This window comes from Oppia nitens, unplaced genomic scaffold, assembly GCF_028296485.1.
Source record: "Oppia nitens isolate AA-2021 unplaced genomic scaffold, nextdenovo-longstitch-racon4-pilon3 scaffold4_pilon_pilon_pilon, whole genome shotgun sequence".
Taxonomy (NCBI): Eukaryota; Metazoa; Arthropoda; class Arachnida; order Sarcoptiformes; family Oppiidae; genus Oppia; species Oppia nitens.
Window position 1 is genome coordinate 449,587 of NW_026533232.1, and position 25,422 is coordinate 475,008.

The following is a 25,422-nucleotide window of genomic DNA, read 5'->3' on the forward strand; positions in this document are numbered from 1 at the left end:
ATGTTATTATAATAATAATAATAATAATAATAATAATAATAATAATAATAATAATAATAATAATAATATAAAATAACTTTATATTTATTATTAAAATTTTTATTATTATTATTATTATTATATTTTAATACTAGTACGATATCATAGTTTTTATATATTTAATCTACTTTACTGTATACTGTTTAAATTAGTACTGTATACAGTAGTAAACTCTCTCTCTCTCTCTCTCTCTCTCTCTCTCTCTCTCTCTCTCTCTCTCTCTCTCTCTCTCTCTCTCTCTCTCTCTCTCTCTCACTCTCTATAATATACATATAAATATTAGTTACTGTAAGTTATAATAATAATATGTACTGTATATACTGTAATATGTGTGGTGTTATTATCATTGTTGTAATAAAATATATAACACACACACAAACACATTCTACAGTATACTATAGTACTGTATATTAGACTCACAACAACTATAGTAATCACATTTTGCGTGTTTGTGTTTATTAGTACTGTTAGTGTATTATTAATACATTTATTAATAGTATACTGTATTAGTGTTTAATTGTTATAATAATAATACAGTAATAATATTGTAATAAAACTATTGATTTGTTTGTTTGCAATAAAATTTGTAATAATTGTTATAACATTTTTTTCTGGTCTGGTGTGTCGGGTCGTTACAGTTTGCCGACATCGGCGGACAACAAACAGAACTAAAAAATCCCGCCGAGATTTTTGTTGTTGTTGTGGTCATTACTATAGATACCGAACCCACTTTACCGTCTTTTCCGTCCCAACCCTCCCGAAGTTAATGGTATATCACATGCAATAATAACTTGATAATCACTACCAACAAAAAATAATATGACGTCCAACGCTATCGCCGCTGCGGTCAACACTGGCGACCAGTGGTCAGCACTGATGGTAGCCGTAATGGACGACCTCAGGGCCGACAACGAACGATTGCGTAGCGATCTGAATGCTGAACGCGATTTGGTTAACGTTTTGGAAAATATCCGAAACTATTCAATGGTTTTGGTCGACAACTGCCGATGTGTGGATAATGCCGACCTTAAGATGCAAAAGTATCGCAAGTTTAATGCCATCTACGATGATATGAAAGCCGGCCGTCAACAGCAAATGGCTGCCGAAGCTATTCGCCAATCGGTAATCAACTACGGCTACAGCCCGCTGATGGGTTACGGCCGATCTTCGGTCTATAGCGCTGCAGCTGCTGCCGCGTCGACGGCCGCCAACACTACTACAGAGGACACCATTAACGGCAGCGGCGGCGGCGGAGGAGGAGTCGCCGGTGGAGAGATCATTACGGCCGATGACAGGTCCAGTCATATTGCCAACGATCACATGTATTGCGTCGCAACCGCTGATGGTAAGAGATTTTTATAATTGTACACCAATTGATTGATTGATTGTTTGTTGACTCTGTAGCCGATAATATGGTGGCCGTGAATGACGACGACAACGACAATGATCTAAATAGTTATAGTGTGTGTCCACTTTGCAGCCAAATGTTTCGTACGAGTCTTGATCTGAATGTACACATGGATATCGCTCATAACCGCAACAATCAGTTCAACAGTCTTGAGATTATTAATAACAATCAAACTTCAGATACTGGCGATTATCGGCCATTAACACCGATAACACTTACCGCTGCTGTTGCTGCTGCTGTTCAGAGCCCGAACCAGGAGGAGGAGGACGACGAAGAAGCGCCAGAGGAACAGGAGCTCAACAACAACGATAGTAACACTCTCAGCACACGTAGCGGTTGTGGTGGTGGCGATGAGAGTCAGCTAATCAATAATAATATAGAGATGATGATGACCGACGATTCAGCTACCAATCACTCGATAGAGACCACTGACACTACTACTACTACTGAAACACCCGATGCCGCGGCGGCCACTACTGTCTCCGACGACTCAACTATAACCACTTATCTGTGCGAAAAGTGTGCCCGTAGTTTTGTGACCAGCGAAGCACTGGTCAAACATCCGTGTCATGTCCATAGAGTCAAAGTACTGTTAGGTTGTGATTGGTGTCCGTACAAGACGTTCACTGGTAAGGCATTGAAACGCCATAAGACACAGTGTTTGTCGAAACCGATGCCGAAGCCGACAAAAGAGCCGCTCAAAAGAAGGTCCGCTGCCGTCGCCAATCAAAGCTTAATAACCACTAAACGCTTGACCACCAAAACAGTGGACAATCAAAGTATGTGTTAATATCACATATATATATATACTGATCCCAAGATTCTGTTGTTATTATAATTGTTTTTTTCTTCTCTTCTTATTAATAGACAATTACCTCTCGAATCTACAATTAAAACCAAAAAAAGTCAGAAAAAGTACCAATGATTTGGTGGTCAGCAGTCAGTCGCCAAATAGACGCCGTCTGCGCGACAACAGAGACGCCATCAACACTACTCCAACATCTCCTGAACGACGATCATCACCGAGAAGAAGACATAGTTCATCGACCACTAAGACATCGTCGTCGTCGTTGTCATCATTGCCTATTGTGGCCAACTTGCGGGCAAACAATAGAGAAAACTTGGAGAATACAGTCACCGGCGGCAGCAATAATCCGGTGGTCGCTAATGGCGTTGTCGTTGTCAGCGATAGAAGACATCATCATAATCATCATCACTTGAATCATCATAAAAACAACTTGAAGTCATTATCGTCATCAAAGATGAGCCGCCATTTAGCTGGCAGTGGTGTCCGATATTCTAATCAAAAGTCATTAAACAAGAAGACGACGACGTCGTCGTCATCAACCGTCGCCACAACTGTTGCCAACATTCAACGGACGTCCACTAAAACTGTTCCGCACAACAACAACAACAACAACAGTGTGTCCACTATCGCTGCCGACGACGACGATCATCGATGCCATGTCTGTCGATGTCTGTTTCCCACTGAAATGAAACTATTGAATCACTTATCATATAAACATCATATCCTATCGTTCGAGTGCCAGATCTGCGACTACAAGACAAACAAGAAGTTCTATTTGGAACGCCATATGAGTATACATACCACTGATAAGCCCTACCAGTGCGACGAATGTGATAAATGGTTCAAAACGCGAAGCATTTTATTGACACACAAACGTCAGACACATTCGCCACAGAAGCGCTTCTCATGCGATCTGTGCGACTATAAGACATCGAATAAGAATAGTCTGACTAACCATCGATCGAGACATTCAACGTCGAAGCCGTTTATCTGCGAAATCGACGGCTGCGGTAAAGGATTCAAAACCAGTATATGTCTCTATCAGCATAAAAGTGTTGTCCATTCGGACGCCACTTATGTCTGTGAATACGATGGTTGCAATCGTCTGTATAACTGTAGGAAAGCCCTACTGCAGCACCAGTCCATTCATAATGTTGATGTTCCCTATCTGTGCGGTATTCAAGGCTGTATCAAAACATTCAAAGAAAAACGATCGCTTAAGAGACACCAGAATACTATACACGCCAGAGATGGTGACGACGATGACTACGATAATGATGATGAAGACTGAAGATATAGGTACTGCTGAGCCGACAATGGTATCACTGACCTAACATCTAACGTGTCGTTCCTCACTAAATGTCATTTTTGTTGTTGTATTTTTCACTAATAATAATATCTGTAATAATAATTGAAAATAGTTTTTCAAAATAGTAATTAATATGTTTTTTAATGTGTTAAAAGATATTTTTTATACAAAAAAAATTGTTTAAATTTGCTTATAATTATTATTAAAAAAAAATTGTTGATTTTTAAACAAACTTTTTGTTGTTGTAATTTAAATTATAATTATTACTGTATTTTTTTCTCTTTATTTATATTTATTATTATTATTAGAAATTAAAACTTTAATATTAAAGATATTGCAAACTATATTTAAGTTTTTAAAAAAATATGTAATAAATAAATTGTTTAAAATAAATTGCATGCAATTTATTAAACAATAATATCAATAATAATGTAAATTATTAATAATTAGTATACAGTTTTCTGTATTATATTAATATATTTTATATAAAAAAAATAATAATATTTTTGATATAAATTAAATTTTTATAATTTAAATTATCAATTGTATTTATAAAATAGCAATCAAAAATAATAATAATAATAATAAAGTAAAATCAAAAATAAAATAAGTTACTTAATGTATTAATTAAATTATTATTTAATTATTTTTTTAAAAAAATTTATTTTAACAATTCAAAAATAATAAAAATTTTAAAACTACTGTATAATATTATTTTAATATTTAAAAAAAACTTAAAATAAAAAAAAAATAATAATAATAATGACGTAATTTATTGTAAATAAAAATAATAGTAATTTTTTTTGTGTATACAGTGTTTCACACAATTTTTTATTTTATTTTTTTTTGGGTACACTCTGTACTTAAACAACAATAACATTGCAATTGAATATATCATACAATGTATAGTAACAAACAAAACAAATAATTGAATTAATAAACTAATTATTATATTATATAATAATAATTATTATTATAACAAATATTATTACTATATATATATATATATGATAACTAGTGGTCACTAAAAAATTATAAATAGTTATAATAATAATAATAATAATAATAATAATATCTAATCACGTGATACTTGACTTTCCGTTTACCGATATCTCGCGGTTGGGTTTTTCAGTGGCCATCGATCGACAACATCGGTGACTAAGCGATATGACTAGCGGCGACCAATTACTGGCCAATTCGCTACTGTTTGACGAACTACGGGACGAAAACAAACGATTGGCTACCGAACTGACCTACGAGCGGCAGTTGACGGAAGTACTGGATCAGATACGGGGCCAATGTTTGGCGTTGGCCTCGCAATGCAAATGCGAGGCCAATCATCAGTCGATTCAGGCGATCACACACTTTAACAGTATATACGGCGAACTTAAACGATCGTCGGCCTTGTTATTGGCCAACAATGGCGGCGGTGGCCACCAGTCGATGGCCGCTGGCGGTAGCAATAATAATAATCCCAGTAAGCGTACCACTGATTTGATTGACCAGTCATTTGGTCTATAATATTGTCTATAATTTTTGTTGTCTTGAATTTTTCAGTCAGTCTTCGTGGAGAAGTCGTATTGAATGGTCTGAACACTGGCGTCGGTGAGATTGAAGACCGCAGCCTAAGACAGATTGTCGACCAATTGAAACTGCAAAAAGATAATATCAGTGCCGGCAGTAGCGGTCATAATCATCATCATAACCATAACCATCACAGTCATCATCATCACAGCCAAAACCAGTCAACCAGTAGTAGTAAGCCGACGGTACAGTCGTACGTTTGTAACGATTGTCAGCACGTATTCAATACAAGGGATCAGCTGTTAACTCATTTGATGAAAGCGCACAAAAGTATTAAATCGGTTTACGGCTGCAATCTGTGCGACTATAAGACCAGCCGTCGGCCGAACCTAATGCGACATAAGCTGATACATACGTCAATGAAGCCGTTTGTCTGTACGGTCAACGACTGTAACAAACGATTCAAGACTAACAGCAGTCTTAATCACCATAAACGACAAGTTCATTGCGGATCAGATAAGACGGCATCACAGCAACAACAGGATCAACAACACCAGCAACAAGATTGCCAACAACAACAGCAACTACAACTACATCAGGGAGTGTACGGCACCGGCAGTATGGACAGTAGTGATCATATGTCGGCGACAGCTGATGGCCAATCGTACAGTAAGCAAGTATTTTCGTGCGATCTATGCGACTATAAAACCGACAACAAATGGAATCTATTGTCCCATAAATCGGGCCATTCGGACGACAAACCGTTTAGCTGTACCGACAAAGATTGTGGCCAGAATTTTGAAACCGAATACCTACTACTGGCCCACAAACAACAGGTACACTCAGCCTATAAACAATACTATTGCCAGTCGTGCGACTATCGTACGGGTCTCGAAGCCAATCTGATTCAACATAAAATACAGGTTCACTCACAACAGGGATCGGATCTCAAATGCGATCCATTGATGTTCGGCTGCGATGTCTGCGCCTACAAGACATCGCGCAAACCGAATCTAATCCGACACAAGATGTCCCACTCGAATATGAAACCCTATGTCTGTAGTGTTATCCGGTGTTATAAACGATTCAAAAGTACCGAAAGTCTTCGTCAGCATAAAATATTTCATACGTTTTCGTCGGAAACAATGGACGACATTTAATTCCTGGGGGTGCGGAGGGAGAGGGATGGATGACGAGTACAGAGAAGACATTGCCCCACCTCTTACACCTCCCGGAGTTCATCCATCTATTGATGATTATCTTATGTCTGTTTGTTTGTGTGTGAGTGTGTGTGTATGTGTTTGCTGTGTGTGTGTGTCTATCTATCAACTCCTACTATACATTATAATATTAATAATACTAATACTAACTATTACTTAGTTTATAGAAATTATATACTCATTTTTGAATCATTATTATCGTAATATTATTATTATGAATTAACTAACTAACTATTAGATAATTATCACTGTATTACAATTAATTAATGTAAATTAGCTGTAAATTGTTTATTTTTATACATTTTTTCAGATACTATGTATGTATATATATATAAATTATTATATAATTTATATAATTTTCAGTATATTTCAAATTCATTGATTGATGTATTATAATAATACATTGAGTTTTTCATTTTGTTAAACATTTCAGTCTAACTCTTAATTTTTTTTTTAGTTTATTTAGTTATAGTAACACATAATACCGTAAATGTATTGTTTTTTGATAATATAAATTAAAACTAATTTATTTCTAACTTATATTTTGATGATTATCTATAATTGTTTCAAGCATATTGATTATGATTATTGATTTTTTAAATTTATATTTTTTAAAAAAATTGACCAAACAATTATTTATGTGAGAAAATATGGGTAAATTTTATTTTTTAAAATCTAATATAATAAATTAATTCAATAATTAGTTATTTATTTTATTTATTATTAAAAAAAAACCTAATATCCTATTTAATTAATATCGATGACACATGTTTTGTAAAAAAAAATTAATTAAAAATATACTGTAGTTATAGTAATAATAATAATTAATTAACATATGTTTTTATTCCTACTATAAAATAGTTGAATTTTAATTAATTTTTTATATTAATAATAATTTGTGACATTTTTATTTATTATTTTTTATAAAAATGATAGATACAATACATTATTGATTTTACTATATTATGTTATTGTACAACTATTTTTTTGAATTTAAAAATAATAACAATTTGATACATAAAATGTTATAAAAATATATATATATTTACAACACAAAAAAACATTTAACAAATAAAATTCAATCAATACATTAGTATATTATTTATTAAATATGAGTTATAATTTTGATTGTTTTTTTTATGAAAAATAACATTTTATATTATTTGATGAATTTTTTGTATTTGTGAATATTGCAATGTATTATACGCAAACACACACACATATATTAATAAATAATTTTTAAAACTATTTTTTAAAAATTTGAAAATAAAATTTGACAATTAATTAATTTGAACTTGTTAAAAAAATTTGTTTGCACAAATTATGAATATCTATATAGTTTTCAATATCATCATCATTATTATTATTTGTAAGTATTAATTTATTATACAATTTTACAGTACATTATTATATGTTTTTTTTAAAAATTATTTAAATATTAATACCTAAAAAATAATTTTTTTTTGTGTCCAGATCAATTATGCACTATTTATTCTAGAGGTAAAAACAATATATTTATTAGTTGTTAATCGCAATTATATTTATTGTATTGAATTTTTAAAAATAAAATAATTAAAAAAAATAAATTATATAAATATTTTATAATAATTTATTTTCTAATTATTATAATTTATTTGTCTAATTATTATAATTTATTTACTAATTATTATAATTTATTTGTCTAATTATTATAATTTATTTTCTAATTATTATAATTTATTTTCTAATTATTATAATTTATTTGTCTAATTATTATAATAATTTATTTATTTAAATAGATATAGTTGAAAATACAATAGAAATCTACGATAACTGTACCAATATATTTAGTAAACCTGAATTGATAGCCGTTATGCTTAGTGGACAGTCATATGTACCAAATAAAACATGCGATCCATTGATACAGTCGACACCACGTCTAAGACAACTTAACTATCAGATACACTTGAAATCGCAACTAATTATCAATCAGACAATTACGGCTACAACATTGTCAGCAATTAAAAATGGTATTTTTTATTTTTTTTTAAATAAATAATTATATTAATGCTAAAAAACTGCAGATTATTTATTAATGATGGACAGGGCCAACATAACTACCGGTCCACTGGCCGGGTATACCTATTTTGGTGTCCGATATTTTAATAATACCGATTTCTATCAATGCAATCGTGAACCGGGTCTGAAAAACTTGCGCCAAGTATACAGTATGCTGTACTTTGTACGCCATAGTCTAGGTCTGGCCATTTGCTGGGGATCGGGATTGACTAAGTTTCATCCGGGCATACTGTTCGGCTATGCCGATGCTCTAGACTCCATGAGCTGGTTCGAGTCGGGCAAACAATTGGCCATGGATTTTTTGCCCTATCTATACTATTCAATATAGATATAAATATATAATTTAGCATACATAAATTATAATATTATATTATTTAAATTTATTTATTTATTGTTATATAGGTTTTAGTATATATTATTATTATTAATAATTAATTAATTAATTAATTAAATTCTACTGTGCAGTTAATAAAGAAAATAATTAGAATTTATAATAAACTATTTAATTAAATTTTTATTAATTTACAATTTTAATTTCATTGATATGATAATTAGTAGTTTGAAATTGTTATCAATTATCTATTAAATACCGTATATAATAACAATAGTGCAAACATAATTTCAATAGATATGAATATCTAATAATTACTAATTACTAACTATTATTTATTATTTAATAAATTATATTTTATATTATAAGTAATGGTAACTGCTTTTACCTTTTTTAAAAAAAATTATTATTATTTAATTAAAATTGAAAATTATGTATATGAAGGTTTAGTTTTATTAAATAAGTTTTTTTTGAATAATAATTAATTGTTTTTATTGTATCATGATAACTTGCATTTTTATAATAATGTTTAATATAATAATATAAATTTTTAATATGTATAGTATAAATATTAGTGTAAATAAATAGTGTATTTTATTTTTTACTGTAAATTCAACTTGTTAAATTTATACCAGTCAATTAAATAAAATAAAACAAAATTATTATTATTATTATGAATATTAATATAAGTTTCTATATTATTGTTAACATTTTTATGTGTATGTAATGTACAAATTATTTTTAAAAGATATATTAATTAATTTTTTAAAAAAAATCTTATTATCCAGATCAAATATGCACAATTTGTTCTAGAGGTAAATTTTAGTTATTTTTTAAAAAAAGTTAGAAATAAAGTTATAATTTATTATTTTTTTTAAAAATTATTTATAAAACAAAATTAATTGTGAATTTAATTTTTTTTAAAAAAATTGTTGTTTATATTAGAAACTGTTGAAAATACAATAGAAATCTACGATAAATGTAGAAATATATTCAATAAACCAGAGATACTGGATGTTAGACGAAGTGGACAGACCTATTCAACTAATAAAACATGCGATCCATTGGTACAGTCGACACCCCGACTACGGCCTGTGACCTATCAGTTACACCTGAAACCCGACTTAATTGTCAATCAGACTATCAATGCTACGACTACGGCATCAATTGAAAACGGTATTTATATAGTTATTATTGATTTTTTTTATTTTTTAAAAACAATAATAATAATTATCTAGGTCAATTAGTAATGATGGATAGGGCCAACATAACTACCGGTCCGCTAGCCGGTTATACCTATTTTGCTGTTAGATATTTCCGCAACAATGACTTTATTAGGTGTAACCGTTTACCAGGACTCGAACGGTTGCCACTACTCCATAGTATGTTGTATTTTGTACACAAAAACATCGGTCTATCCATGTGCTGGGGTTCGGGATTCAACAAGTTTCAACCGGGCATACTGTTTAGTTATGCTGAACATTGACCGTCTCTGCCCACCCCCCCCCACCCCACCCCAAAAAACATAATTAAACTACATAAGCTGGGTAGTACAAACAAAAAATTATCATGGACACTTTTCTATTAAAATTAATTTAAATTTTAGTTTTAATTTAAAGTTAAAATAATTTTTAAACAATTTGATATTTTATTATTGCTATTCCTGTAATAATACTGTATATTAAAATTGTACAATGGTAACTTTTTTATTTTCTATAATTTAATTTATTACGATATAATAAAAAGTAATTAAATTTAAATAATCAATTTAGTTATTTATTTTATTTATTTATTTTATTTATTTATTTAACAAAAAAATAATTCTATAAATCAGGAACTTAAACAAAATTGTCATATATTTTGTAATAACATATTTATGTTATACAAAATTAAAATCAAATCAATAAACTATTAGTTTATTTTTTTTGTTGTTATTAAAAAAACACATGATTTTTATTAATAATTATTTCTTAACTTTTTTTGTTGTTGGTTTATTGTATTTTTATATATTATTAATGAATAGAAAACCTTTTAAATGTACCCCGGTAACTGTAAAATATTGTAAATCAAACAAAATTAAATGTAACAATCAATCAATTATTTAATATATATATAAAAATTTATTATTTACTGTACATATACAGTAAATATACACATAATAAGTTATAATGTATTGTACTGTACAGGTATTAAACAAACAATAACAAGCAATTTATAATATATTTTTAAAAGTAATGACTTTTATTGTATTACTACTAAATAAAACGATTTCATACACATATTTTTTTGCCTAATATTTTGTTTTTTTTATTTTACTTTAATTTATTGGTTTTATAATTTGTTTTTTTTGAAACTATAATTTTTCATGTTTAAATAAAATACATGTACATACAAATTATTAACGAAAATGTTAACATATTTTTTTGGAAATATTTTCAAAATATTTAATATTTTATTCAAGTTGACAATTATAGTAATATACAAAAATATTAATTAATTAATTAAGTAAATAATTTTTTAATATATATATATTGATATAACATGAAGTATAATGAAATCAGTTAAATATAATCCGATTTCGACATTTTGTATGTATTTTAATCAATCTGATGGCCAGTTAGATCAATATATGCCGGACTCGCTTAATATTGCAATCTATCCGGATAAAGTAATCCTAAATTTTATAATTAAAAAAAAATTTAATAATAATAATAATAATTAAAATTGATTATATTATTTAATATATATATACTGTATATAAACCTCAATAGATTAGAAAACATGGCCAATATTTAATAATGGTTTGCGATAAATATCGATACGTTCACGATATTATTAAACATGTATTAAAAATTAGGTAATAATAATAATAATACAGTATTATTATAAAACTTAAATATAATAAAATTAATTAATAAGCAATTGTGTTTATCATAATTGAAGTTATGCTTATTATTTGTTTTAATTTTACATTTTAAATAAATTTAGGCTAAACTATGTTGTAATAAATGCTAGTCATGTCTATTACGGTAATTCTATCAATTGGACGGGTGGTCTGGCAATGCTAGTAAATAATGTAATTATAATTAAATTGATTTATTATTTAAAAAAACAATATTTAACATCAATATTAGTCATCTATTTTTAAAAAATTAATTATCAATATATATATACTGTATATAGAAAGCAGACATAATATCGGCCGAGTATCAGATGGACACCACTAGGGAAACAATGATAGACTTCGGCTATATTACGCCCGACCACAACCCGATGTCCATAATATCGGCATCAAAACAGTTGGCCAACGATAACATGTTTACCGTATTGAACGTATTTCAGCCAAATATTTGGCTACTATTGTTACTATCGTTGATCGCCATAACTATGATCAATGCCATAGTAAAAGCCCAGTGTTTACATCAAACAATTGATCTAATGTTTATCTATTATAAAATTATATTGCAACAAGGTAATCTATGTTTTTTTCTTAATTATAAAATTTTCATTTTACTAAATTTAACTGTTTATCTCTTTTTAAAAAATTTATTTTATATAATTACTTATTTTAAGCAATAATTTTACGATCATATCATTGGAGACCATTGCTGGCCATTTGGTTTTTCTCGACAATACTGATTAACATCTATTTTTCATCTGATTTACGATCAATGATGACATTGAAAGTCAATGACCGAATCGATACGTTAGACGATGTCATACAACGGGAAGATATGAAAGTTATGGCCGAAAACAATACCTACGAACTGAAACAATTGTACGATAATGAGGTAAATGTTATATTTAAAAAAATAGTTTTTAGTGAAAAAAAATATATACAGTATTTATAAATAATATTATATTTTAAACCACTCTAACACTCACCCACTCAAACGTATAGTTTTTAGTCAACCACCGTATCGTAACCCTTGGCCTACACCAAGTGTACAGCTATTGGACAATCAATAAGATTGTTAACAATAATCATGTATTGATTACCAATCATCGGACAGCCCTACGTATTAGACACTATTACTATCAGTATAGGCTCCGGGAGAGTGGCAACGATTATCGGCCTGTTATGTATGGTTTTCCGCTGAGGAAAGGACTAAACGATAGTATCAAATGTCAACTATATTATGTGTAATAATAATAATTAATGTTTTTTTGTATTAAACAGAATATTCTTTAATTATGATTAATATTTATTTTTTTTTTAAAATAAAATAGTTTCAAAACTCTACACCAATTCGGTATATATAGCTATCAGAGTAAGCGATACATCAAATTTCATGACTTTTTGTCACAACTATTAAAACAGCCGATACTTATGGGCAAACCGGCTACCAATAGACTGTTATTATTAATACGAAAAAAGCGGCCAAAATATGGTCGCAAAATGACCGACGGTTTCAAATTGAAAAACTTTTATTTTGCATTCATTGAACTAATATTTGCTAATATATTGTCGTCTATTAGTTTTTTAATTGAACTGATAATCAAATATATTATTATTCAATTTTTTATATCATAAATAATTATTTTTACTAAAAAAACAAAAAATTCTATTATATATAATTGTAAACAAAAATAATTAATAAACTTTATTATTAATACTTAATTTGATAGATTTTTTTACAAAACAAACAAATTCAAACATTTTAATTTAATGATTGCCAATTTAGATACCCGTTCGTAAATATAATAAAAACTTATATATATATACTATGTAATGGTGATACTTATGCCTAGATATCCAGGGTCAGGGATGACCACCAGGGTGCAATTATGTATTTATTTATTTATTAATAATACTGTACCATAACTATGCAATAATTATTTTTATATTGTTAATTTTTACTATACAACAGTTTATAATACTGTACATAATAACAGTAAATAAATGTTAAAAAAATAGACGTAAATTTTAAGAAAAATCTTATTTATTCAGAACTGTTTGTAATTTATAATAAATTTAATAATTTTTTATATCTATAAATTTGATAATAGATAATAAAAAACAATAGCAACATTGCAGCCAGATAAAATATCTCAATCCATACAAATATAAAGGGATAGCCATCGATAAACTCACCGATAATATAGGGTGTAATCAATAGTAGTAAACCCCTACTAAATTGGAAAACATTACTCATTGTATTACTAAAAGTTAGGTATTGACTCGTAAACGAAACTGATAATGGAAAAAGTGGCGCACAACCGGCCATCAGTACACAACTGGCCACCCATAGCACTGTTAGATACCAGTGGCCAACAATTAACAATACTATACCTACAACCACTAGTGTATAGTGTATACAGACTACGGTATTGATCGACAAATACATGGCTAACACAATGTTCACTACTTCGCCAACCGAGTAGACCACTGTTGCAATACTATACATGTGTCCGGCTTCGGGTGCCGTCAGTCGATGCGGTGAATACTGATAGTAAGTGACGGCAAACTTGAGAAACATTGTCTCCATTAGTATATAAGCGCCAAACCATAGGGTAAACAATACGCGCATTAATATACGCGGACTGCGCGGGTCGTCAAACAGTTTCAAATCAGTTGTTTGTTGGTTATGTTGTTGTTGTTGTCGACTATGATTTTCATCCATTTCCATAAGATTACTATCAACTGTATTGTTATTATCAGAGAAATTATTACTAACACTACTATTTTCTGGTATTTTGTATGGCTTAATAATATAAACAACAAGCGATACAATGGGAACTATAGAGAAATTAAATAAATAAATAAATAAATAAAATAATTAATTAATTATACAATTAAATGAATAAATAAATAATAATACCTATTGTTAGTACAGAGCACAGTACAATTGATGGCACCGTTAGCCTGTCTTGTCTGACATCAACCGGCACCAGTGGTTTTCCCGGTTCAATGTTGCCGGTCGTATACATTGACATAACGGTTGTGCCAATAAAGGTACCCAGACCAAAGCCCAATGCGTTAAACTGTAATACCGGTGCACTACGATGTTGCCAGAGTTCAATAGTCCAGACAATATAGGCGCTGATGTTGACAGTCGAGCCGACACCGAACAAGAAGGCAATTACGTATAGTTGCCATAAACTGGTCAGTAATGGTGTGCACGCGTATAGGACAGACATCATAATAAAGGCAATGGCCATCACTATCTGCCGGTTTAACCATTTGTAAGTTAGTCCAACTACAGTATAATTGTAATTATGTGTACATATAATTATAATTCTAGTTAACAATTATTATATAATATTAAATAATAATTTATTATTTATTTTTTTGGTCAAAACTTACCAAATGTTCCCACAGTATTGCCAATAGTTTCAAACGTTGTCTGCAATGATATCAATTTGATATCGGTATCCAAAATGTATTTCATATCCACCATAATTACGGGAAAGTATGCAAACAATATGCCCTAATTATTAATATAATATTTAAAATTATATTTATTAATTTTGAAATAAATATTATTTACAGAATTAACTTACAATTGATATTTGTGTTGCAAATATATATAAACTATAATAATATTTATCCCATTGTTGTAATAGTTTAGTTAATTTCATTATTTATTAATTGTAACTGCTTTTATTTTTTATTATTATTATTATTATCTAATATATTACTATTAATAACAATTACTTAAATTACATTAGTCATAATAATACAGTCAGTTATAATAAGCTTTAATTAATTTTTTAGTCAAATTTTCAAGTACTGGTGTACATGTTTAATATCATATACTATGTAGAGAGATGCTTGAATTGGCACACAATAAGTTAATACAGTATTTATTAATAAAAAATTATTTTTAATTTAATATATTGTTGTATTTTCTAATAATAAATTGACTTCCATTATGATTAAACAATTTAATCATTAAAACATTTACTGTACATTAATTAAAATAACATTAAAAAGCATTAAAAAATTTATTAACAATTTACTATTAATAACATTAAAAATCACAAATTAATATTCTCGATTTTTAAAAATAATTTTATTTTATTTATTTTATGATTTGTAAATATTAGAAAATAATGAGGTTTTTTCATAATTTAATTGTTTAGTAGATTTTTATTTAATCACTATTTTTGTATATTATTATTATGCATATTAATATTTTTTATCAATAAAATTTAATTAGTAAATATCTAATATTTCTTTTAATATATTTATATATTAGATTAATATATTTATACTTTAATGCTAAACAATAAGGCCTATAATTATAAATAGAATTAAATTAGAAATTAGAAATAAATATTTAAAAAAATGATATATTTTATTTTATAATTTATATTAAATATATATATAGATAAAAGCTAAATAAGTATAAATGCAATATTTTAGAAAATCTTATTTATTTAAAACTGTTTAAACTATTTATAATGTTAATAATTTTTTTATATTTATAAATTTGATAGTAAATTATTAAAAACAATATCAACATTACAGCCAGATAAAATATTTCAATCCATACAAATATCATTGGGTAGTCATTGATAAACTGACCGATAATATAGGGTGTAATCAATGTTAGTAAACCCCTACAAAATAGGAAAACATTGCTCATTGTATTACTAAAAGTTAGGTATTGACTCGTAAATGCAAATGATAATGGAAAAAGTGGCGCATAACCGGCCATCAGTACACAACTGGCCACCCATAGGACTGTTAGATACCAGTGGCCAAAAATTAACAGTACTATACCGGCAACAACTAGTGTATAGTGTATACAAACTACGGCATTGATCGACAAATACATGGCTAACACAATGTTCACTACTTCGCCAACCGAGAAGACCACTGTTGCAATAGTATACATGTGTCCGGCTTCGGGTGCCGTCAGTCGATGCGGTGAATACTGATAGTAAGTGATGGCAAACTTGAGAAACATTGTCTCCATTAGTATATAAGCGCCAAACCATAAGGTAAACAATACGCGCATTAATCGCGCGGGTCGTCAAACAGTTTCAAATTATTATTTTGTTGATTATGTTGTTGTTGTCTACTATGGTTTTCATCCATTTCCATAAAATTACTATCAACTGTATTGTTATTTTCTGGCATTTTATATGGCTTAATAATATAAACAAAAAGTGATAGAATGGGAACTATACATTAATTAAATAATTAATTTAATTATTAAAATTTATAATTAACTAACTAATAATAATACCTATTTCTAGTACAGAACATAATACAATTGATGGCATCCTTAGTTTGTCTCGCCTGACATAAACCGGTACCAATTGTTTGCCCGGTTCATTGTTGCCGGTCGTATACATTGACATAACTGCTGTGGCAATGATAGAGCCCAGACCAAAGCCAACTGCGTTAAACTGTAATACCGGTGCGCTCCGGTGTTGCCAGAGTTCATTAGTCCAGACAACATAGCCGCTAACGTTGATAGTGGAGCCGACACCAAACAGGAAGGCAATTACGTATAGTTGCCATAAACTGGTCAGTAATGGTGTGCACGCGTATAGGACAGACATCATAATAAAAGCAATAGCCATCACTATTTGCCGGTTCAACCATTTGTAAGTTAGTCCAACTATATACAGTATCAGGGTTAAGCAAGGTTTTGGATTTTAGGGGGGGGGGGGGGTAGACCGGGGTAAAATTTACAAAATTCTCGAAAAATCTTTGGGGGGGGGGGGGTATTGGGTGGGGTAAGATTTTTATTGCATTTTTAAACGGCAATTTTTTCAAAAATCCAAAATCAAGGGGGGGTCAAGAGAAAATTCCCAAAAAATTCCTTAAGTTCCCGAATATTCCCATGTAAATTCAATAAAATTCCCATAAGTTCCCGTATAAGTTCCCAGAAAAATAGGTAGTTTCCAAAAATATAAAAAAAACTTAAAAATTAACAAAAACTTAAATTTTAACAAAAAATAAATATTTTTAAAAAAAAACTTAAATTTTAACAAAAAATAAAAATTATGTATTTAAGATTTAAAAATAGTTGATAAAAGCATTAATGATACACTGGGTTATTTTTAGTATTTTAATAATTTTTTAACTTTTATCATAATTAATTTTTTAAATAATATTCTTATATATTTTTATTTTTTAAATGTTATTTTTATACAAATACTGACTGAATACTACTTATTTAACTCAATTTTCGTTTAAGTTTTAGATATGTTAAGTATAAAATTGAAAATTTTTTCAAATTTTTTAGTTAAAATTTTAAAAATTATAATATTAATAAAAAAATTATAATATAAATATTTATTGTTTTATTAACTTCTTAAACTATCTTAAACTAATATTTAAATTGTAATATGATTACTCTTTTCAACAAATAGGTAATTTTTAATTTTTTAGTTTATTTTAATTAAAATATTGTTATTTTATGATGAGTTTTAACGATATTTTAACTATTTTTAATCAATAATTAGATTCTTATTAATATTAAAAACATAAAAACACTTACTAAAATAGTATCAACTAAAATTAAAATTTTTATAAATTTCAAAAAAAAATTCGGCGCCGAAATTTTAGGGGGGGGGGTCATTTCTCWTCGTTTTTAAGCGAAAATTTTTCYAATTTGRTCAAAAAGTCTGGGGGGGTAAAATCCCAAWWTCTCGWTCTTAGGGGGGGGTATTTTGGCCTTATCCCCCTACCCCCCTTACTTAACCCTGATACAGTATATAAGTGTGCATATATGTGCCAATGTTAAATGAATGTTAATGTTATGTCCAAGTGTTAATAATCTTACATTTAATAATATTAGTAATATATTTTTGGGTCAAAACTTACCAAACGATCCCATAATATTGCCAATGGTGTCAAACGTTGTCTGCAATGATATCAATTTGATTTCGGTATCCAAAATGTATTTCATATCCACCATAATTACCGGAAAATAAGCAAACAATATACCCTAATTATTAATATTATTAAGAAAATTAATTTTAGTATAAATATTGATTATTAACAAAATTAAACTTACAAATGATAATTGTGTTGCAAATATATATAAACTATAATAATATTTATCCCATTGTTTTAATAGTTTAGTTAATTTCATTATTTATTTTTTATTATTATTATTATTTAATATATTACTATTAATAACAATTACTTAAATTACATTAGTCATAATAACAAAGTCAGTCATAATAAGCTTTAATTAATTTTTTAGTCAAATTTTATAATACCGGTATCCATGTATTATACCGTATATTATGTAGAGATATGATTGAATTGGCAACCAGTTAGCTAATACAGTACTTATTTATAAAAGAAATTTTTAATTTAATATACAATATATTGCTTTTTTTAGCTCTTATAATTTCACTTTCATTATGATTAAACAATTTAAATCATTAAACATTTACTGTACATTAATTAAAAAACATTAAATATATAAATTAATATTTTTGATTTTTGAAAAAAATAATTTTATTTTATGATTTGTAAATATCAAAAAATAATTTGTTTTTTTTAAATAATATTTAATCACCATTTCAGTGTATATGTATTATTATGCTTATTAATAGTATTTTTAACAATAAAATTTAATTAATAAATATCTTATTTTTTTTAATTATTTTTAATATATTTATATTTAAAAGCTAAACAATTAGGCTGACAATTATAAATGTTAATTTTATTTTTTACAAAATCATGAATTGAAAAAAAATTGAAAAATAGATTATTATGTTAATAATTTTTTATTATATCTATAAGTTTGATAGTAAAACTTACCAAACGATCCCACAGTATTGCCAATGGTGTCAATGGTTGTCTTCAATGATATCAATTTGATATCGGTATCGAAAATGTATTTCATATCCAAACATAATTACGGGAAAGTATGCAAACAATATGCCCTAATTATTAATATTATTGACAAAAAAAAATATTTCATTAATTTTAAAATAAAAATTATTTACAGAATTAACTTACAATTGATAATTGTGTTGAAAATAAATAAAAACTATAATAATATTTATCCCATTGTTGTAATAGTTTAGTTAATTTCATTATTTATTAATTGTAACTGCTTTTATTTATTATTATTATTATTATTATCTAATATATTACTATTAATAACAATTACTTAAATTACATTAGTCATAATAAGCTTTAATTAATTTTTTAGTAAAATTTTATAGTACAGGTGTCTTTGTTTAATATCATATATTATGTAGAGAGATGATTGAATACAGTATTTATTAATAAAAATAATTTTTAATTTAATATATTGTTGTTTTTTCTCTAATAAATTTACTTTCATTATGATTAAACAATTTTAATCTTTAAAAATTTACTGTACACTAATTAAAATTTACATTAAAAAGCAACAAAATTTATTAACAATTTACTATTCTCGATTTTTAAAAATAATTTAATTTATTTTATAATTTGAAAAATATCATAAAATAATGGGGGGTTTTCATAATTTAATTGTTTAGTAGATTTTTAGTTAATCACTATTTTTGTATATTATTATACTGCATGTTTAATATTTTTTTTAAACAATAAAATTTAATTAATAAATATCTTTTTAATTATTTTTAATATATTTATACTTTAAAGCTAAACAATTAGACCGATAATTAAAAATGTCAATTTTTTTTAAACAAAAATATTTAAAAAAAATAATTTTAAATATATTATAGATAAAAGCTAAATAATTATAAATGCAATATTTAAGAAAATCTTATTTATTTAAAACGTTTTATACTATTTATAATGTTAATAATTTTTTATATCTATAAATTTGATAGTAAATTATTAAAAACAATAACAACATTGCAGCCAGATAAAATATCTCAATCCATACAAATATGATTGGGTAGTCATTGATAAACTCACCGATAATATAGGGTGTAATCAATGTTAATAAACCACTACAAAATAGGAAAGCATTGCTCATTGTATTACTTAAAGTTAGATATTGACTCGTAAATGAAAATGATAAGGAAAAAAGTGGCGAACAACCGGCCATCAGAACACAACTGGCCACCCATGGGACTGTTAGATACCAGTGGCCAAAAATTAACAGTACTATACCGGCAACCAGTAGTGTATAAAGACTACGGTATTAATCGACAAATACATGGCTAACACTATGTTCACTACTTTGCCAACGGTGAAGACCACTGTTGCAATACTATACATGTGTCCGGCTTCGGGTGCCGTCAATCGATGCGGTGAATACTGATAGTAAGTGACGGCAAACTTGAGAAACACTGTCTCCATTAGTATATAAGCGCCAAACCATAGGGTCAACAATACACGCATTAATATACGCGGACTGCGCGGGTCGTCAAACAGTTTCAAATTATTATTTTGTGTATTATGTTGTTGTTGTTGTTGTCTACTATTGCTTTCATCCATTTCCATACCATTACTATCCACTGTATTGTTATTATCTGAGACATTATTACTGACACTACTAATTTCTGGCATTTTATATGGTTTAATAATATAAACAACAAGTGATACAATGGGAACTATAGATAAATTAAATAATTAAACAATTAATTAATTAATTAATTAAACAAATAAATAAATGAATAATTAATAAATAATAATAATACCTATTGCTAGTACAGAACACAATACAATTGATGGCACCGTTAATCTGTCTCGTCTAACATCAACCGGTACCAGTGGTTTGCCCGGTTCAATGTTGCCGATCGTATACATTGACATAACGGTTGTGCCAATAGTGGTGCCCAGACCAAAGCTAACTGCGTTAAACTGTAGTACTGGTGCGCTCCGGTGTTTCCATAGTTCAATAGTCCAGACAATATAGCCGCTGATGTTGACAGTGGAGCCGAAACCAAACAGAAATGCAATTACGTATAGTTGCCATAAACTGGTCAGTAATGGTGTGCACGCGTATAGGACAGACATCATAATAAACGCAATGGCCATCACTATCTGTCGATTTAACCATTTGTATGTCAGTCCAACTATAATTGTAATGATGTGTACATATAATTATAATTCTTGTTAACAATTATTATATAATTATTTATTATTTATTTTTTGTTAAATCTTACCAAATGTTCCCAAAGTATAGCCAATGGTGTCAAACGTTGTCTGCAATGATATCAATTTGATATCGGTATCCAAAATGTATTTCATATCCACCATAATTATGGGAAAGTATGCAAACAATATGCCCTAATTATTAATATAATATTTAAAAATATTTTTATTAATTTTAAAATAAAAATTATTTACTGAATTAACTTACAATTGATAATTGTGTTGCAAATATATATAAACTATAATAATATTTATCCCATTTTTGTAATAATTTAGTTAATTTCATAATATTTACTTTAATTTCAAATTTCTTTTAAACTATTATTTCTAACATTAGTTATTTTTAATAAATAATAAATAAATAATTACTAAATATTAGAAAAAAGTAAACAATTTTAATGCAATTAATATAACAATTAATAATAGTAACTATTATTACTATTATTATAAAATATATTATTATTAATAATAAACTTATATTAAAAATCAAATTAGATCGTTAAATATAATTAATGATAACAATCTTCAAATATGCAATCTTATCAAATAAATAGTATAATTTGAAAATAAAAGTTTTATTAAATATTAATATGATCTAAATGTTATGATTATTTAAATAAAAATTGACAAACATATATATATATATACATAATATCTGTGCTCAATATAATAGTCAGTCATAATAAGCTTTTATTTTTAGGTTAATTTTTATAATACCGGTGTCCATGTTTAATACCATATATTATTTAGAGAGAAATATATTGAATTAGCACCCATTTAGCTAAGCATTTTAACTACACTTATATTAACTTTTAAAAAAGTAATTTTTAATTTAATATAAGATATATTGTTTTATTTACTCTTATAAATTCACTATCATTATGATTAAACAATTTTAATTATTAAGACATTTATACTGTACATTAATTAAAATAACATTAAAAAGCAACAATTTACTATTAATAATATTATATCTAAAAAATTAATATTCTCGATTTTTAAAAATAATTTAATTTGATTTATTTTATGATTTGTAAATATCATGAAAATAATGGAGGGTTTTCATAATTTAATTGTTTAGTAGATTTTTATTTAATCACTATTTTTGTATATTATTATTATTATGCATATTAATATTTTTTTTAACTATAAAATTTAATTAATAAATATCTAATATTTTTTATTATTTTTAATAGATTTATATTTTAAAGTTAAACAATTAAACCGATAATTATAAATGCCAATTTTTAGAAAATAATATTTTTTTAAAAAAAAGATATATTTTATTTTATAATTTATTTTAAATATATTTATATATAAAAGCTAAATAATTATAAATGCAAAATTTAAGAAAATCATATTTATTTAAAAATTTATTTATATAGTTAATATTTTTTTATATCTATAAATTTGATAGTAAATAATTAAAAACAATAACAACATTGCAGCCAGATAAAATATCTCAATCCATACATATATGATTGGGTAGTCATTGATAAACTCGCCGATAATATAGGGTGTAATCAATGTTAGGATACCCCGAAAAAATATGAAAACATTGCTTAGTTTGTTGGTTACAGTTAAATATTGGTCCGTAAATGAATAGGTTGACGCATATAAAGGGATAGCCATCGACAAACTGGCCGATAATATAGGGTGTAATCAATATTAATAAACTCCTACACAAAATAGTAAAACATTGCTCAATTGTATATATTGTTAGATATGCTCAAAAGTTAGATATTGACTCGTAAATGAAAATGATAAGGAAAAAAAGTGGCGCACAACCGGCCATCAGTACACAACTGGCCATCCATAGCACTGTTAGATACCAGTGGCCAAAAATTAACAGTACTATACCGGCAACCAGTAGTGTATAGTGTATACAGACTATGGTATTGATCGACAAATACACGGCTAACACAATGTTCACTACTCTGTCATCATAATCATCATCGGTCACTGGCATCTACTGGCCAGTACTATGGATGACCATCTGTACGATGATGATTGGCTACTGCACCGTTAATCAACAACAACAAAATAAGCACCGGTTACTGTAAACTACCAGTGCATTATAGACTACATAGTACTAAAACAATGTTTAGTTAACAAAACTAATAGTTAGTTTAAAATGAATTTAAATTAATAGTTTTAATTTATATAATATTTTAAACTATAATTAACTTTTAAAAATTAATTTTATTTACTATAACTAAACAACTTTAGTATATAATTTATTAATATATTTTTTTTATGTCAATTGTTTCACTAATTTTGCATATATTTGTTTTAATTTAAATACTATTTGTTTTATCATTAAACTATTTGATTATTAATCGTGATATTAATTTTTTAAAATAAAATTATTTGAATAATTAAATATCTATGGATATGTATATAAATTTATACATTATATATAGTGTATATTATTATTAAAGTATTATTATTGTATTAATTATAATTATATTTAGTTTATTTGCAACTTTAAAAAAATCTAATTTAAATATTTTTAAAAACAAATATATTTTTTTGAAATAAAATTAATTTTATTTTATATTCTTAATTACCAATATAAATATTTGTTACAATGAAATTAACTAAACTATTACAACAATGGGATAAATATTATTATAGTTTATATTTATTTTTAACACAATTATCATTTGTAAGTAATTTTTATTTTTGAAAAATTAAATATTTTATAGCCAAAAAAATTTATAAATTGATATTTAATAATTATAATTTATTGTTAATTATAATAATTAGGGCATATTATATGCATATTTTTCGGTAATTATGGTGGATATGAAATACATTTTGGATACCGAAATCAAATTGATATCATTGCATACAACTATCGACACCATTGGGTATACTATGGGTACATTTGGTAAGTTTTTTATACTTAAAATAAAACAATAAATTATTAAAAAAAAATTATAAACTAATTATTGGCACAACACTTACATATACACACAGTTGGACTGACATATAAATGGTTAAACCGGCAGATAGTGATGGCCATTGCGTTTATTATGATGTCTGGCCTATACGCGTGCACACCATTACTGACCAGTCTATGGCAACTATACCTATTTTCATTTCTGTTTGGTTTCGGCTCCAGTATCAACATTAGCGGCTTTATTGTCTGGACTATTGAACTGTGGCAACCACGTAGCGCACCCGTACTACTGTTGAACTCATTGGGTTTCGGTCTGGGCACCATTATTGGCACTGCAGTTACGTCAATGTATACGACCGGCAACATTGAACCGGACAAACCACTGGTACCGGTTGATGTTAGACGAGACAGATTAACGGTACCGTCACTTGTACTGTGCTCTGTACTAGCGATAGGTATTATTATTATTATTTGCTTACGAAAATATATTTATATTACAAATATTATCATTACTAAACATTATTATATTTAATTAATTAATCTAATAGTTCCCATCGCATCACTGGTAGGCTATTGTATCAAACCATACAAAATGCCAGTCAATGTTTTAGATAATAATAATAATAACGACGACAACAACAACAACAGTGATGGTGACAATTATGAAAGCATAAAAATGTTGGAAAGTCATAGTCGACAACAACAACAACATAAGCAACAAACACCTGATTTGAAACTGTTTGACGACCCGCGCAGTCCGCGTATATTAATACGGGTATTGTTT

At 27.3% G+C, this 25,422-nt stretch overlaps 3 protein-coding genes across 3 annotated transcripts; 2 read left to right on the forward strand and 1 right to left on the reverse strand.

The window, feature by feature from the left end:
• Window positions 1-606: 606 nt before the first annotated feature.
• Window positions 607-6,419, forward strand: LOC128959708 (uncharacterized). The gene is made up of 5 exons (XM_054305711.1): window positions 607-1,384; window positions 1,444-2,226; window positions 2,315-3,545; window positions 4,728-5,041; window positions 5,122-6,419. The coding sequence occupies exons 1-5, from the start codon at window positions 859-861 to the stop codon at window positions 6,246-6,248; spliced, it is 3,981 nt and encodes a 1,326-aa protein (XP_054161686.1). The 5' UTR covers window positions 607-858; the 3' UTR covers window positions 6,249-6,419.
• A 7,225-nt stretch (window positions 6,420-13,644) lies between these two features.
• Window positions 13,645-16,613, reverse strand: LOC128959709 (uncharacterized). The gene is made up of 5 exons (XM_054305714.1): window positions 16,458-16,613; window positions 15,005-15,128; window positions 14,520-14,897; window positions 13,761-14,437; window positions 13,645-13,650 (listed from the first exon to the last, which is right to left on the reverse strand). Exons 1-5 carry the CDS (start codon window positions 16,611-16,613, stop codon window positions 13,645-13,647), a joined length of 1,341 nt encoding a protein of 446 aa, XP_054161689.1.
• Window positions 16,614-24,522: 7,909 nt separating this feature from the next.
• Window positions 24,523-25,207, forward strand: LOC128959710 (uncharacterized). Its single transcript, XM_054305715.1, has 3 exons — window positions 24,523-24,626; window positions 24,716-25,068; window positions 25,187-25,207. Exons 1-3 carry the CDS (start codon window positions 24,533-24,535, stop codon window positions 25,205-25,207), a joined length of 468 nt encoding a protein of 155 aa, XP_054161690.1. The 5' UTR covers window positions 24,523-24,532.
• Window positions 25,208-25,422: the final 215 nt, after the last annotated feature.